Source organism: Botrytis cinerea, chromosome 13, assembly GCF_000143535.2.
Source record: "Botrytis cinerea B05.10 chromosome 13, complete sequence".
NCBI classification, from domain to species: domain Eukaryota; kingdom Fungi; phylum Ascomycota; class Leotiomycetes; order Helotiales; family Sclerotiniaceae; genus Botrytis; species Botrytis cinerea.
In genome coordinates this window covers 590948-607260 of record NC_037322.1, presented here as the reverse complement: position 1 = coordinate 607260, position 16313 = coordinate 590948, and the positions used below count along the sequence as shown (strand labels likewise).

Here is a 16313-nt window from a genome sequence, read left to right as displayed (position 1 = left end):
GGTCGGTCACGAGACTCTGTGCATTGACCACCACTCGGGATCTTGTCGGAACCGATTAAGCCTTTCTGCAAGGCTGAAAATAAAATTTACTGACGCCTATGACATCCCACCAGCTCCTCAATCAGCGAACCACTGCAAGAGTAAACCGCAACAAGAACAAATTGCACTCGACAGAATGGCAGATATGGATGAAGACGCACCCATCAATTCCCTCCATAATCAACCAAATGACGATAATGAAGAAGGTGACGAGACCCAAGATTTTCGACTTCTCGCATCCCTTAGCTCAAAGACAGGCTCACTTCCTAAACGTGGAGAGAAAGATTTCGAGCCTCATGGTACACAACAACAAGATAGTGTATTAGCTGCATCGAGGCAGGCAATGCATGATGCATTGGATCATACAAGATTTCATCTGCCAAAAGCACATGTGAGGGCTTTCTATTATGGGGAAGGAGTAGGAAAGGAACTGGAGAGAGATGAACTTGTGGGAGAGGAATGGAGGAAAGGCTTAGAGCCAGATCATGTCGTTGTAGTAGAAGGGCCTAGAGGACCACATTTCAGAACAATTGGTAGGGCAAATGAAGGGAAGCACAAGAGTAGTTTGTGGTTGTTACCTGAGGAAGCTCTGTACTTGGTTGAGCGGGGAAATTTGGATTTGTGGTGGCCGAATAAATCTTCTTACAATGGAATTGAAGACGGGGAAACTGAGAAGGCAGAACAATCGGAAAACGAAGATGACGGTGCACCAATGAGTTTACAAGCTGCGTATGCTATGCTTATTGGTCTGGATGGGGAGAGAGGAAAAATCAGTTTGGAAAGATACAATGTCTATGCCAATCTGAAAAGAAATGGATATGTCGTTATGAGAGGTCCAGATTGGGACCCAAACATTCCCACTAAATCCTTTGAGCACGGGCCCATACCTGGAGAGTCGAAAGGCATGTTCACTTGGCTTTACGATCTTTTTGCTAAAGACATCACACATTCCCCATATGGTCCACTGGTCAAGCCAGGCTTATACAGATCTTACGATTCTATCTATCGCCAAATGGCCGTGATACCCCGATACAAGCCTTCTCCACTGCCAGATATATCGACACAGCCTCCGTCTCACCCATTCCGTGTTTGTTTCCACATCTGGAAACCCAGTAGTATTCCTACATTCGCGAAAACCAACCCAGGTCTTCCAGATTTCCGCATAGCCATCGTGGACGCGAGAGAAACTTTCGTTCCTACATTACCGGAGGTTGTATCATTATTCGAAAGCTCACCGTGGGATCCACCAGGAAAAACCATGGAGGGCCCAAATAAAATGTATCATAGAATCAGACATGGATACAGGAATGTTATCTTGGCTGTCAATGATCAGGGAATAATTAGCTACCTGAGGATAGGAGATTGTGCATTCGGGGAAGAAAAGTTGTACGAAAGATTTGATGAGGGCAATTCACGAGGCAACAAGAGGGGTGGAAGGCGTGGTAGAGGCGGTGGGAGAGGTAGGGGCAGAGGTAGGGGTGGCAAATAAATATTTTAGAAGGCGATAATGTATCCTTCACTAGAATTTGATGTATGATTAATGATGATGTAATGACATGACACTTGACCCTAACAAACAAGTTGCGCAGGCTCTTTTCTACTACTATTCACAAATCTTGAATGTTCAATTGAATTGTGATATCAGGTCGAAGAGAAAAATAATGCGAAAAGAGTTGTATTTGAGTAAGACTATCGTTTTGATAATTGCGCGGCTGGTACATGGAGAACCGATTGTACCATTATGTCATGACGATATAAACGGGTCGCTAAGGTCAAAACTAGGAGACTAATTCAAGCTGTGTTGCTGAGGTGATTACCTACAGCTCTCATTTGACAATGCATACTATCATTCTTGTCTTATAGACACCTGTTTAATCATTCAAGCTGCTTTATTAGTATGATTGATTTATGTTAATTGATTTCAACGAGAAATCAATAACGAATCATTAAATACGGCTACTCGACAGCTGGTAGTTTAATCAAAGCCATTATTTTAAAGCCTGTTATGTTAATAAGTGAAACATCAAGAGCCAGGGTTATACACGGGAATGAAAGCTAACTTGCTTGTTCAAAAAGTTTATGAGTCAGAAAAAAATGTTGTCAAGAAGCGCTTAATCTCTCAACATTCTGCTCATCCTGGAGAATAGCGTTGCTAGCAGCACTCAACGATATGTTCCTTGTCCGGATGTCCAAAGTAAAGAACCTTCCCATGTATCAGGTATGGTTTAGTAAGTTGGTCTAACTGCATCAACTTCTCATGTTTGGGGGCCTTTTTGATTCTGGTGTTTGATTGGTTATCTTATACGGCAGCGATCCGATCAATGTCCGGTACATTGGGATCCGAACACGGCGACTAGGGTTAGTGGTTTATCTCAAACTGCAAGGGTATTATAACTGTTAGACCTAATACATAATAAGATATGGTTTCCATGGTGATAGAGAAGGGGGGGGGGGGGGGGGGGGCTAGTCCCAATTCATATTATTAAGAGCCTTACACTTATAGCTAGTTATGCTAATTGATGCATTTACTCTAAAATACCCCTACATTGAACATAGACTTTGATGAAGTCGCGTTTGAATTACATATTCGAGGAAGAAGCCGAATATAAATCCAATCATATGTTGAACAAGAGCTCCAATGAAGTACAAAGCCATCTATGGAATCACCAGCCATCACCCCAGGACAAGAATCGTCAATCCCCAACTTCTTGTAATGAAGATCCTTTGTTTAGACGAAGTCAAGAGTCCGCTGGTATTGAGAGGCACAAAATAAAAGGATTAGATCGGGAAGAAGATATCATATAGAGTATTTTTATCAAGGAAGTACAAAGTCAGTTACAATTCTATTCTCTTCATATGCAAAAACCTCCGCCTGTTACTTCCTCATAGACTTTAATATTTGTAATGTACAATCATTCGGCTGTATTCAACTTTTTTTTTTATCATCAGGTCCAATTCCAGTTCCAATTGTTCCTTCAAACAAAACGCCCTCGCTTAATATGTTAACGCTATTGGCAACTTAATCATAAGTTTCTCACGACATAACTAACCCTTTTAGTATACCAACGCTACTAACAACTTAATCATAACTTTCTCACGACATAACTAACCCTTTCAATATATCCGACTCGATTCAAAGTAATTATGGATTCTTCAAATCTCAAAGCATTTCAGGTTCAATTCCAATGTTGTAGAGACGACGTTAAGTATATAAAGATATTTTGCAACAATGATATGTTTGAAGAAAAGAATGTTTCATCAACAAAAACCATATGCATCGACGGCTATAATCATCTCAAACATATTGTTTTAACAAAATAGACTACATCTTGGGGAAAATCCTGATTGGCGTGAATACGATGTTTGCGCCATTCGTGGATTATTTCATCTTTCTTACATGACAACGCACAATTTCGCATAAAAAGTATAAACTAATTTGACTATCAAAGTCAAAGCATTTGTTTGTATAATTTCCATTCCTTAACAAGATTTATTCCCTCTTCTTCAAAACGAAAGGAAACCGAAACTTGTAAAGACTTTGAAAAGACTAGATGTCTAAGCGCTAAACAACAATCAAAATAGTACATATAACTAGTTCATGTAGTATCGAAGTATTAACAGTCCATGTTTGTTTAATGATATCTCATTTTTACAAAAAAACAGTTGTCAAGTAGATGAAATTTTGAAAAAACATCAAAGGAACATGCTACAAATACAAGTACCGAATTAGAGAATTATACGCGTTGTACAGTATCTCAACTTGTTCCTTTGATAGTAAAAAACAAGATAATCAAAGTTATACATCTGTTAGTATTATTCTAATGAAGCCATACACCTGTTAGCTTATCTTATTCATCATTACAGCGTCTTCATAACAGACATACAATACGCTCGTGCGCTAACGCGCGCCCACGCGTATATACACGTATTCGCGTCGCGACAACACTTCAATATTATGATTTTGCGCTCATCAAAAGAGTAAGCAAATTTTAGATAAGAATACGAATGAATGTATTAGTCACCTTTATGAGATGATCAAAGTCGAAGAGTAATATTCAATCTAACCCTATTGAGGTAAGTTTATCTTTACTCGTAAGGGTAAACTTCCCTAGTCCTTATTTGTAAGACTGGTAGCACTCAGGTGAAATTAGCGGCTAGAACAACTGCTTGCATATGTATGTCCACCCTTTTAGCTATCTACAGACCAATACAAAGTCATAATTTGGATGAATTTTTGATTCAGTTTTTGCTCCCCTGCGAGAGCAAGCATGGAAAGGTATCCCATCTTGAAACAATCCCAGTACTACGAATAAGGTATAGTCTTGGGTCAAGCTGAAAGATAGCTTTCAAGGATCGAAAGAAGTCGAAGCAAATGTTCTTTCCATCCTGGCATGCATGTGTTGAGATTTTATATGCAGCTAATTGAGTGTAAGTCTGCAAGTGCCATGGTTCGGCGGCAAGCCAGTCAACTATGCTCAGGGCTCATGAACAGTTGGCAGAATTACACAGCAGATAGTAGGGATTAGCAAACGCAAGTTTTTCCATCCCATCCCATCCCATCTTGTCTCCTCTCCTCTCCTCTTTTCCCCCTTTATTTTCCTTAAATTCTCAGCTTTTCCACCTGCTGAATTTCCAGAATCATTCGAAGTAACTGTACGAGAACTCTTCAACAACCAAAAGGTTCACTTTTATGCCACAGTCACTCACGAACTTCCCTGTGAGTTCTTTTTCTTGGGCACGACTTCATTCTACCCCTTTCATTTCCTTTGCTTTGTTCATAAGTGTGAGCTTTGTGAGTAGCCTCTAAAGATCACTATCATCAACAGTCATCCAATGTACTTTCACATCAATTATCGGCGTTAATCACGAGTTAATGCGTGTGTGTATACTCATTTGTTTGAGGGACACTACTGTGTTTAGAATTACAATTTGTGTCTCAGGAAACAACATTGTTTCGTGTCTGTTTGCACAATTTGAACTAAACGCTGGGAATGCAAAGTTTAGACCGATGCTAATACCATTATTTCATAAGTCACTAAAATCCTGAATCCACCACAAAATGAACGATCGACCAAGGGAGGGAGGCCAAATTGCAAAGTCGATGACAATGAGTGGAAATACTCTCCAAAATACTACGAGCGTCCCGCCTGCTGTCAATCAACCTAAGCTTCATTATGCTACTTCCAGTTCTCGTAACATGAAGTCTGTTGATCTTTCCTCAGATTCCGATGACGAACCTGAAGAAGATAATGAAGTAGACAATAGATCTGCCAGATTCGACACGACTGAGGAGGTGATCACGGTTTCGAATTCCCCTTATCCGAAACGAAATATTGCTTCGGTCAACTATGACGAAGGAATTTGGCACAACAAAACACCCGAAAATTTCCCAAAGCGACCTAAACCAACGTCCACGAAGTCAGTCTCAAAACTGCGTGGGATTATTGTTGGAACTTGGAAAGGCTCAGAGAAATCCCCCGACCACAACAAACAATGTGACGTATATGGCTTCATCGATGAGATGAAAAGACTTCAGTTTAGGAAATACGGTATGAATTGTCAAAACAACAGGTCTCTACTCTAGCTAATCCTCCAGGATCTTATGGTAACCGGGTCAAACTCGACGATATCACCTTAAATCCTTATCTAAGTACAAAAAAACATGATGAAGTCAAACAATATGTTATTTTCAATTCAGAGAACCAAGAACAACCAGATGGGGTTTCGCGAGAATCTCAAGGCAATGGCATCGAAGCTTCTGCTAAAGTCAGTGAAAATCAATCATCATCTAAACCCGAAATTCTCCTTGGCTTTTGGGCGGACTCAGACCAAAAGAATGACAAAGACAAACACGCAGTATTCGGCACTATTGTCCTCAACAGCAATCACAGATTCAGATTCATGATTCGAAAATCTACTCGTGATGGACGTGTTGTGTTAGGTAATTTTCCACAAGGACCTGGAAACTATCAGGTCCAATACGAAAAGATTGTGCTCGAGGAGCATTTGTCTGGACTGAAGCGCTCGGAGGTTGAACAGTATATTCTCATTCGACAGAAAGAGATCCTGGAAGGTGGCAATTGTGATTCACGCAGTCAGCAACTCAACACAGTGAGATTAGCCAAGGCTGCTGTAGCTTCAGAACACCCGCAAGGTGCAAATCTCTCCGGCCAATCCATTTCCGATCCCGATCCCGAGCCGGAAAAATATCAAAGACAAAGAGAGATATCGGGAGGAAAGATCGCAGAGAGACAGCAACCACCGCATATACACGGAGCAAATGAAGATTCTACCGACAACACTCTAGCAGATCAATCTGCCCCTCATAGAAAGTCATCGGCTGAGCAACAACTTGCAAAGTCGATGAACAAATTGAACAAGACATGGGAAGCACAACAGGCAGCGAAGCCTCAACAGCCTGCCACCTCTACACATCTAGAAGGCACTGCAAATGGCAGCTCTTCTACCAAAGATAACGTTAAAATACACGATGGAATAACATACACGAGAAGGCAGAATGGTATGTTGAAGGGGATTCATCTTGGGGCCCCTCGGATTTTGAACATAGATGGAGAAGATTATGTCGAGTATCGAGTGCTGACAAAGCCGAGTCCTTTCTAAAACAAGATTAGTAACAAAAAAATACTCTTCTATACATGATCTGGGGCTGAAGGATCTTGAAGCTGTCAATGTTTTCATCTACATATTCTGGATTACTGTTTTCCTTGAAGTCATCATTTTTTGAGTAAATTCTCTTTTCGTATACGATCTTTTGATCCTAAAGACCTACAAAAAGTATTTCTTTCTCGTCCTAGAACGTTTCTAGTTTCGTTCTTTTTTGAGTACAATAAGGTCTTTCTTTGTTGTTCCTCTTTGTTGAAAAATTAGTATAGAAGTATTGGTGTGGGAATTAGAATGATTTCAATAAATCTTATTAGTTTGATTGATCAGTCCTTAGACCCACCCGAAGAGTTTGAACAATTATAGCATGAAGAACTCAAGTCCCAAATAGATTTTATGGATAAATCTTGTATAATATATGCTTGTTATCAGTTCAGACGCTGTGGATGTACTGCAGAGTGAGAGGAAATTTTATTACCTCAAACCAGAGGTCCGATTAGATGTGAATCATTACTGTACACAGATGCGCCCACTGAATGAATTAACAGAGGAATCTATCAAAGTAGACGCATCACCTTATGGAAGTTAAAGGGAACATCGATGCTATGGGTGCTCCGTAAATACAGATTGTAGCAAATGCAAGGATAAAGACAGATCTTGAGAACATGGTCAATCCTACAGGGATACTATGCAGCTTTACTTGTATCAGAACTACTAGAATTTCACGAGCTGAGTTTAACCGATATCCTCAGCTCAACTGAAGAGAATGTTCTAATGTCTCTGAGATATGAGATGCATATGCATTGCCATTACCGTATGCCCGTCCACACTCAAATACATACAAGATTGTCTATTTCAATAACACAATTAAACACATGTCATTGCTTGACCGAGAATTAAATCTAGCAGCTTTGAGTAGCAGATATATAGAGTCAGTATGGCTGCGGAATTGCCCCATACAAACAAGAGACCGAAGTTCAATCAATAAAATAGGTCAATGCAATATTCACTGCTACAGAAACAGACCACTGTACACGTTAAATCAAACATTAAAATCCCAGGAAAGAGCAAATATATCGATGACATCATTCATCAGATTGTTTTAGAAAGCAAAGAGAACTTAAGCGACTTAATAGTACCAGTACCTATAAATGAAATCTCGGACAACAGAAATTGCAAGAATCATACGTTGAATCATTGACGCACGATGGAATATGGCAAGATACTATCGTTCATGTGCAATCCAGAAAATGCGGTCGGCAGATTCGCTTATTTCTGCAACTTTGACATGTATATGGCATAGAAAACTCAGAAGTTGATTATGTTGATTCTATGAATACCATAGTTGAGTAATATCTCCATTTGAACAAGCACTTACCAGTTTCAACTAGATACCCCCATGGCCCTTTCTTATTTTTCCATCTTGATTCACCAACTTGTGCGCTTTCCTCTTTTATCGAAATTCACCACAGGTTCTTCCAACTCTCTTTCTTGTACCTATGCTACAATTATCATATTCTTGAAACTGCAACAACACTTACCCTTGTCAACAAGACGTCGGAGGTTCATCGTTATAGAAGGTACATTTTTCACGCGCAAGGAAGTAAGTTTTACCTGATCTTTGTATATCATTCAACAGAAACCTACAGCTCTGAACCATTCTACAAGCGTATGAACTTGGCCAAACCGTACGAGAGTGAATGTGAAGATGCCAGTGCATTCTATTACACAAAACTTGGCTCGCTCACCGTACTACCGCTAGACAATCCCAAGAGAAATTGACTTGATTCGGCGATCTCTGCTATATATCTAGGACTATATGAAGCTCGTTTTCAGTCTAAAAGACTTGATAAGTTTTCACTTTCACTCTACTAACAACACCAAATTTGCAGTCAGATTCTCGCAATAAATCCAACCAACATTAAACAAGTATTCTTTGGTTTTATCAAATACCAGGAGATATGGATAGTGTAAGTCCATCACCTTTGTCCTTGAACAAGCATTGAAACTGACACTTTTGCAGGATGCTGTTGTGGCTGAACGAAATGGCGTTCTCGAATTCCGAATTGCCACGAACGATGGAAGCCCAGAAAACTTTGTCCTTCTTACAAAATTTCAACAAATAGTTCGAAAGGGACTGGCAAAAATGAAAAAAGATTATATCGCGAAAACAGTTCTTGACGCCAACAACAAAACTCTCGTTATGATACAGAAATCGCAGAGGAAGATCAGTGGAAAATTGAAAGGGGACAATGGCAAAAGTTTTGAAAAATTGGAAACTGTAATTGGAGGGGTTTGTTACCGTGTTTTTGAAAACCGTGGATTTGTTGAGATGGTCTACGTTGTGGTGAGTGCGAACAAACAGGGAGGGGGGTACGGGGCGCATATGATGAATCATTTCAAAGACGAGATCAAATACTCTTATAAGGAAACAGTGATGGAAATTCTCGGATATGCCGACCTTACTGCCATCGGTTTCTTCCAGAGGCAAGGCTTTACGAAAGACATTGAACTGGAAGAACACAGATGGGTTGGTGTCATAAAGGACTATTCAGATTCCGATCTCATGCAATGTACCCTGCTCCCAAGAATGCGCTATGTCGAAGCAGCTCGGATGATTCGTAAGCAGAAGGAGTATTTGCTCGCCACAGTTGCTGCCAACGACAAAAGCAAGGATATACATTACCCTCCGGTGCAATGGGCTCGAGGAGCTACTACCCCGATCGACCCTTTCTCTGTTCCTGGCATTCGAAAATCTGGCTGGTCACCAGAAATGGACGAACTATCTCGCGAGAGAGGACCGACACCCCTCGGCAATCCACTTCAGGACTTCTTGAATCATTTGAAGCAGGGGAGTCATGCCCGGCCTTTCCTCGAACCTGTCGATGTGAAGCTTGTCGAAGACTATTGTACGGTAATCGCCCATCCAATGGATTTGCAGACCATGCAGCAAAAGCTAGATCAAGGTCTGTACGATACACCAAAAGATTTCGTGGAAGATGTCAAATTGATCATCAAAAACTGCAGGCAGTATAATAAGCCAAACACAATCTTTTGTAGGCATGTGACTAAGCTGGAGAAGGCAATGAAGGATTTCATAAGGGAAATGCCAGAATGGAAAAAATTCTTTTGATATACTTGCATAGGTTGAATCGAAATTACCATCTACTATCAGGTCATTGCTTTTCACACGATTGTAGGAATCGAAAGATGCCAGTTGATGGAAATTTCTTTGAACACCTTCCACGTCTCCAAAAAGTGTTAGAGAATCTGCGTCGACAGCGAAGCATCAAAGTCATCAGTGGGTAGTCGAGTCGTCGTTGGTATCGCGAGGAATTGGCCATCTCTTTTCCATAGCACACATATACAGTAGCAGTTTTAAGAGCCAATGCATAAATCCAATGGCTTTCCAAAGCAATACAATAGATAAGATTTCCATTCACCCTGTGAGAGACGTAGCGAACCTGACGTTGGAGCTTGAGCCCTTGAAGCTTGCCGTTTTAAATGTGTTTTTTTGGCTTCCTTAATCCCTCAGGCTTTGCAAATATAAGGTGATCCTTTGGCCCTCTAATTATTGTCGTGTATGTTTAAACATGCTTCATTGCACCTCGCGGTTTCGTCTCAAGATTTCTACAAGAAGGAGGGGAAAGCGTAACCTTCTCAGGGTATGTTAGTGACTTTAGCAAATAATGTCGATCTAAAGAAGACTTTCATCCGCTTACAATATGACTGCTTGCTTCCCTCTCGACAGGATTTCCCACTTTAACATGACGTCTCCTCTTAGGCTTGTAGAAGAACATGATGCTGTGTCGCAAAATATGTAATTGTGGTGAAGCTGTTCATACGTTGTCCCTCCAGGAATTGTAAAATCTGAACTAGAATTAAGGGCCACTGAGCCAATTATCGGCAAGCCGCTTTTGCCAGCCACGACCTGTCGCCGCTTTAATCACGGGGTGTTGCATCAATTGGGCACCAAAAGAATTGCATACTAGGTATTCAATCTATTGTCCTCTGAACATTCCCTTAAAATTCCTAACAACATCTTATTTATGACCCAGGAGATTACGCCTATTATTCTTTAGAACCCCCTTTCCAAACTCGCCACAACTCCAAGTCTAGCTTTAGTTACAAGCTTGATACCGCTACTCTGCCAAACAACATACAACTATTCGATCCTCGCTGCTTACTTACCAATCAATCATTCACGAGCCCTGGGATGGTGGCACCACATCAGCATCCTCATCAGCCCTATCGTCGTGATCCTTTGGTCTGTTCCAAGTGCGAACATGTCCTAGTCCATTGTTAGCTCAGCGATACTACAAAGCATGGGCATCTGAAGATAAGCGAGTGAAGAAAAGGCATACCAATCTTATCACTGGTAATAATATGCTCCTCCGTAAATGCCAAAGAACACAGTGGATCGTCAGCAACAATTTTCGTGCACACGGCGGGCAATATAGAAATTTTTGCTCGTGGTTCTACTGGATGATCTACTGTTGTCTCTGATCGTCCCTCGGCATAGGAAAGGTTCGAGTTTGAGCGAAATCGACCGGCAGTCGCTGTTGTACCCTGAGTTTCAACCCTTGAAAGGGAGTTTGGCACTCGGGAAGATATACTACCTCTTTGACGAACAGAGGCCTAATTTTTGCGTCAGTTGACATGTGCTACATGGCCACTGAAAGTATGAAAGATTGAGAACTTACGGCTTTAGGACGATGAAGCATCCCAACACTGAAATCCCACAACAATAGCTTGCCGTCTTCGCCCACACTACCAAAACGATAATTTCGGTCGTCGCAACGCCATGGATCAAAGGCTACATCTGTTACCCAGGATGTATGACCAGTGCAGCGAGCTATGATGGCAGAATCTGCCATTGACCATATAGAGACGAGATCATCCTGACCACCAGAAAGAACATATTTGCCATCAGGTGACCAGCAAACACAAGTCAAGCCACCAAAATAGCTGTTGTAGATATCGAGCAATCTAAGCGGATTAGTATCAAAAATGTGACGAAATGGGATTTTCTTACTGCTCTTTCAAATAGTCGATAATTCGCAAAGTTCCATTTTCCGAAACGACTGCCAAATGCCTGTTGTCAGGCGAGAAAGCAAAACTATTGATGGGCTGGTTGGAAAGTTTCCAAAATGAAACTGGATTAAACTTTTGATTTTTTGAATGCACTGATTTATCGATCTGAAGTTTGGCTTTTGGCATTGAAGTTGGGTCCAGATTTTCTTCACTCGGTACACTGCCATTGACAGTGGACCCGACCTCTTCTGGTACAAAAGCTGCATCATCTTTCTCCTTGTCGTAAGCAATTAAAGACCCATCCATATGAGATGCTAGAAATAGATTCTCGGAGCCAGGAATCCACCTGATTTGTGTGACGGGCGTTGAATTTATAACACACTGACGTTGTTAGAATTTCGTAAAGACTTCCTGATAAGATATTGCTTACATTCTTATTCAACCGTGAATATTTCTGGGTGAAAGGCTCAAACCAAATAATTTCGCCAGTGGAAAACCCCATTATAATATCTATATGATTTGGACTCTTGGTGACCTGATTGACATCATGACAGAGGCAATGGGCTTTAGTGAACAGAATTTTGAGTAATTGATCTTGCTGTTATAATCATGAGCATTTAATACCCCAAAATATCCAATGATAACGACAGAACTTACTTTGTTTGGAGAAGACAAATCAAGCCACTGAAAAGCTCTATTTATGTTGGCGAATCCAAAGTACCCATCGATTGGACGATCTTGTAGCCTCTTGACCAAGTTTTCATTGACAATACATCGTGAAATAAATGAAGAATTACTCTTCAAAAGGCCACTTTTTGGTTTGCGACGTTTTCCAGTATCTTTGGTCGTCAACGACAACAATGAGTTCCCCTCCCCAAACGCCGGTGCGGACCCTATGGATGTCGCAGCTCTCGCGCTGCCATTGACTGAAGTTCCTCCACCATCACTACTTCCAGGTACCTCCGAAGAATTGCGATTCTCGTATGGGTGCTCTTGTATACTAGATTGTGCCAACCCTGTCCGGGAACTTTTATTGGTATCGAGCCTGTACAAAGGAGACGCGTAAGGCTTCGTGCTAAATGATAGGAGAGAAAGTTTGGTTCCGGCAGTTGCAGCTTGCGGAGTTGTAGATAATGGATTTGGGTTCATGACTGGTGTCTCGGATGGATGGTGAGGAGGTGTCGCAAGATGCAGGTCATCCTGCAGCAGGTATGTTCCTATAAAGACGATCTCAGCATTGAGTACCTAGGCTCCTGCAAATGGAACCTCACCTTCACCAGCAAGTAATTGGAGCCCCTCGGGATGCTTGAGCAGATTGTTTGTCTCCACCATTGGCATAGCCATGCCATTTTGAACAGCGAGATTGTACGCTGCCTGCGAGGGATATCGCGGCGGTGGTGGTAACACACTATGTTCATCGTTAGCAATGCGACACAATGCGACCCTCATCGGTAATTTTGGCACGAGTTCATTTGCTGCACTCTGGATAAATTCGAATGCGACACTCACAACATGACGGCTATAGTGTTTTGCGTGCGAAATTCAATGGGCTGGAATCACATCGGTCTAAGGCTAAAGACTTTGGTGACGAGCTTGTAAGTCGAATGGGAGAGGAGGGTGTCAGGAGTTGAGCGTCCTCAAGAACAACAACTTGTATGTTTGAAGCTATTATTGGGGGCTGCAGGAACGAAAGTGTGGGGTAAGATGCTTGTATTGCAACCCTGACGATCTGCTTGATGAGGGAATCGTGAATATGTGAATGATTGTACAAGAAGACGGGATGGTTGTGTATATACAATAGCTAGATAGTGGCCAAGGAAGATCCAATTCGACTCTGTGGAAATGTGGTAGAAATGGAATGGCGTAAGAGATTGGAGAGACATTCCAAGCTTTATCTAAAGAGAACTTTATCCATTATCCTATGCCTATTATTCCCTATTCATCAAGCATGGCACGGAGCATGTCAACGTCGCCGTAAAACTAAATATCAAACGTGGAGAAAGTATTCCTCTCCTAGGACAGAAGTAGTGCTGATAGTCCGAAAACAGCCCCTCGGATCTGATTGTCCGGGTACCTTCGTACCTAGTCTTTGAACAATCAATCACATACACTCACAGGTCCACATCAACCCGACACCCATCAACACTTATTGACCCACGAGCTCTATTCCACCATCGCGGAAATTCCAATAAGCTCAGGTGGTGTATCCATCTATACCTTGTAGTGCCTGCCAACTTGAGTATAATACCGGCGGCGTGAAACAAGGATGAAAGTGTAACAGCCTCGTCACACAAGGCTACAACTATGGCTACAGGTTAGCTATTATACTTCCCTCCAGAAGCGTTCTGCATTCTTCGATCTATGCTGACCATGGATACACTAGTACGGATATGTGTCTGCGGGGACGATGGGACTGGAAAATCGAGTCTCATCACATCTCTAGTCAAAGATGTATTTGTTACGAACAAAATCCAATCAGTTCTTCCTCAGATCACCATTCCTCCAAGCATTGGAACTCCCGAAAATGTTACCACAACGATTGTTGATACCTCTGCAGAACCCCAAGAACGCAATACGTTACGGAAGGAAATAAGGAAATCAAATGTTATTCTCTTGGTATACTCGGATCATTACAGCTATGAGAGAGTGGCTCTGTTTTGGATGCCGTACTTTCGCTCGTTGGGTGTGAACGTGCCGGTAGTACTATGCGCCAATAAATCGGACTTGACTACAAATGGAAATACAGCACAAGTGGTAGAGGATGAGATGCTACCAGTCATGGCAGAGTTCAAGGAAATAGATTCATGCATACGGACGAGTGCTAGGGAACATCACAATGTCAACGAAGTGTTCTTCCTATGTCAAAAAGCTGTTACACACCCAATTGCACCACTTTTTGACTCCAAGGAAGGCATTTTGAAACCTGCATGCGTTGCGGCTCTAAATAGGATATTTTATTTGAACGACAAAGATCAGGATGGGTATTTAAATGACCAAGAAATGCAAGACTTTCAGGTCAAGTCCTTTGAGAAGCCATTGGCTCCAACCGATCTCGAAAATATAAAGATCTCAATCAGTAGAGCTTCTCCAAATTCTAATATGGAGAGGGGGATTGATCAAAAGGGGTTCATTCATCTCAACAAGATATTTGCGGAGAAGGGCAGGCATGAGACTATATGGATTATTTTACGAAAATATCACTATACGGATAGTCTGAGTTTGAAAGATAGTTTCCTTCATCCTAAATTAGATATTCCAGAATTTGCTTCTGCGGAACTCAGTCCAGCTGGTTATCGATTCTTCGTCGATCTCTTCCTGCTATTTGATAAAGATAACGATGGTGGTTTAAACGATAACGAGTTGAATGCCTTATTCGCACCTACTCCTGGCCTACCATCACACTGGCTCGAATCAAACTTTCCGGCTTCGACAGTCCGCAATGAAGCTGGCCACATAACTCTTCAAGGTTGGCTCGCACAATGGTCTATGACCACATTTGTCAGCCCGGCCACTACTCTCTCATACATAGCCTACCTTGGGTTCGAACCCACCCCTGGGAAACCTTCTACAACCACCGCTCTTAAGATAACCAAGCCTCGCAAAAGACGTCGCCGACCTGTTCGTACCGAGCGCAACGTCGTTCTTTGCTATGTTCTCGGTGCCCCCTCGTCAGGTAAATCTTCCATTCTCGACGCTTTTCTCAATCGTCCCTTCGATCACCTCTATCGCCCCACCATCAAGCCCCGCGTTGCGGTCAATAGCGTCGAGTTACCCGGTGGCAAGCAATGTTATCTAATTCTCGAAGAACTCGGCGAACTCGAACCGGCCATCCTCGAAAACCAAGCTAAACTTGACGCCTGCGATCTCCTCTGCTATGCCTACGATTCATCCGATCCGGACTCTTTCTCCCACATCATCAATCTCCATAAAAAATACCCCGCTCTCTCATCCCTTCCCTCAATCTGTACAGCCCTCAAAGCCGACCTCGATAAAACAACTCAGAGATGCGAAAAACAACCAGATGAATATGCACACCTTATGAATATGAACGCACCAGTACATGTAAGTGTCACATGGCATAGTATCAGTGAGCTCTTCGTCACATTAGCAGAAGCGGCAACGGACCCATCAAAAGCGTTTCCGAAAAGCGAAGAAGAGGCACCAGATAGAACGGGGGTATGGATTGCTGTTGGCGCTACAGCTTGTGCGCTTGTGGCAGCGGGCATGATATGGAGGAGGACGTGGTATGTTGGATAGAGGTGTGAGGATTGGGATGGTGGGACCTTAAAGGCTGAGATGTGAAAAAAAGAACCTCTTCTCTCGATCTTCCCCCTGGAACGAGAATCTTTGAAGGTCAAAAAGAATAGGTACGATATATGGCAGGGAACACGTGTTAAAATTAGTTATATGTAGCAAGCTCGCGAGAATCAATGATACCCAAACCAGTCCAGTCTAACCGAGTCGTGAAAGGGCGAGTGGCCGGGCATTAAGAGTTTTTTTTTACAAATCACTTATCCTTCGCCCTGCCAGCCACCCCCCTCAACATGGAAAGGAAGTTAAGCTGGCCTTATACTGACATCAACCGAGTATAAAATTTAAAACACCACGACAGTCATACA

General features: G+C 42.1%; 5 protein-coding genes across 5 annotated transcripts; 4 read left to right on the top strand and 1 right to left on the bottom strand.

The window, feature by feature from the left end:
- Positions 1-100: 100 nt before the first annotated feature.
- On the top strand, positions 101-1618 carry Bcsen54. Its single transcript, XM_001556991.2, has one exon. The coding sequence runs from the start codon at positions 176-178 to the stop codon at positions 1526-1528; it is 1353 nt and encodes a 450-aa protein (XP_001557041.1). The 5' UTR covers positions 101-175; the 3' UTR covers positions 1529-1618.
- A 3056-nt stretch (positions 1619-4674) lies between these two features.
- BCIN_13g01670 (hypothetical protein) lies at positions 4675-6989 on the top strand. The gene is made up of 2 exons (XM_001556993.2): positions 4675-5588; positions 5636-6989. The coding sequence occupies exons 1-2, from the start codon at positions 5099-5101 to the stop codon at positions 6658-6660; spliced, it is 1515 nt and encodes a 504-aa protein (XP_001557043.2). The 5' UTR covers positions 4675-5098; the 3' UTR covers positions 6661-6989.
- A 1566-nt stretch (positions 6990-8555) lies between these two features.
- Positions 8556-10035, top strand: BCIN_13g01660 (hypothetical protein). The gene is made up of 2 exons (XM_001556994.2): positions 8556-8630; positions 8684-10035. The coding sequence occupies exons 1-2, from the start codon at positions 8622-8624 to the stop codon at positions 9791-9793; spliced, it is 1119 nt and encodes a 372-aa protein (XP_001557044.1). The 5' UTR covers positions 8556-8621; the 3' UTR covers positions 9794-10035.
- A 607-nt stretch (positions 10036-10642) lies between these two features.
- On the bottom strand, positions 10643-13579 carry BCIN_13g01650 (hypothetical protein). Its single transcript, XM_024696688.1, has 8 exons — positions 13204-13579; positions 12966-13102; positions 12352-12911; positions 12125-12292; positions 11696-12075; positions 11364-11649; positions 11025-11298; positions 10643-10951 (listed from the first exon to the last, which is right to left on the bottom strand). The coding sequence occupies exons 1-8, from the start codon at positions 13206-13208 to the stop codon at positions 10863-10865; spliced, it is 1899 nt and encodes a 632-aa protein (XP_024552501.1). The 5' UTR covers positions 13209-13579; the 3' UTR covers positions 10643-10862.
- Positions 13580-13644: 65 nt separating this feature from the next.
- On the top strand, positions 13645-16144 carry Bcgem1. Its single transcript, XM_024696687.1, has 2 exons — positions 13645-14008; positions 14078-16144. Exons 1-2 carry the CDS (start codon positions 13999-14001, stop codon positions 15949-15951), a joined length of 1884 nt encoding a protein of 627 aa, XP_024552500.1. The 5' UTR covers positions 13645-13998; the 3' UTR covers positions 15952-16144.
- The last annotated feature ends 169 nt before the right edge of the window (positions 16145-16313 follow it).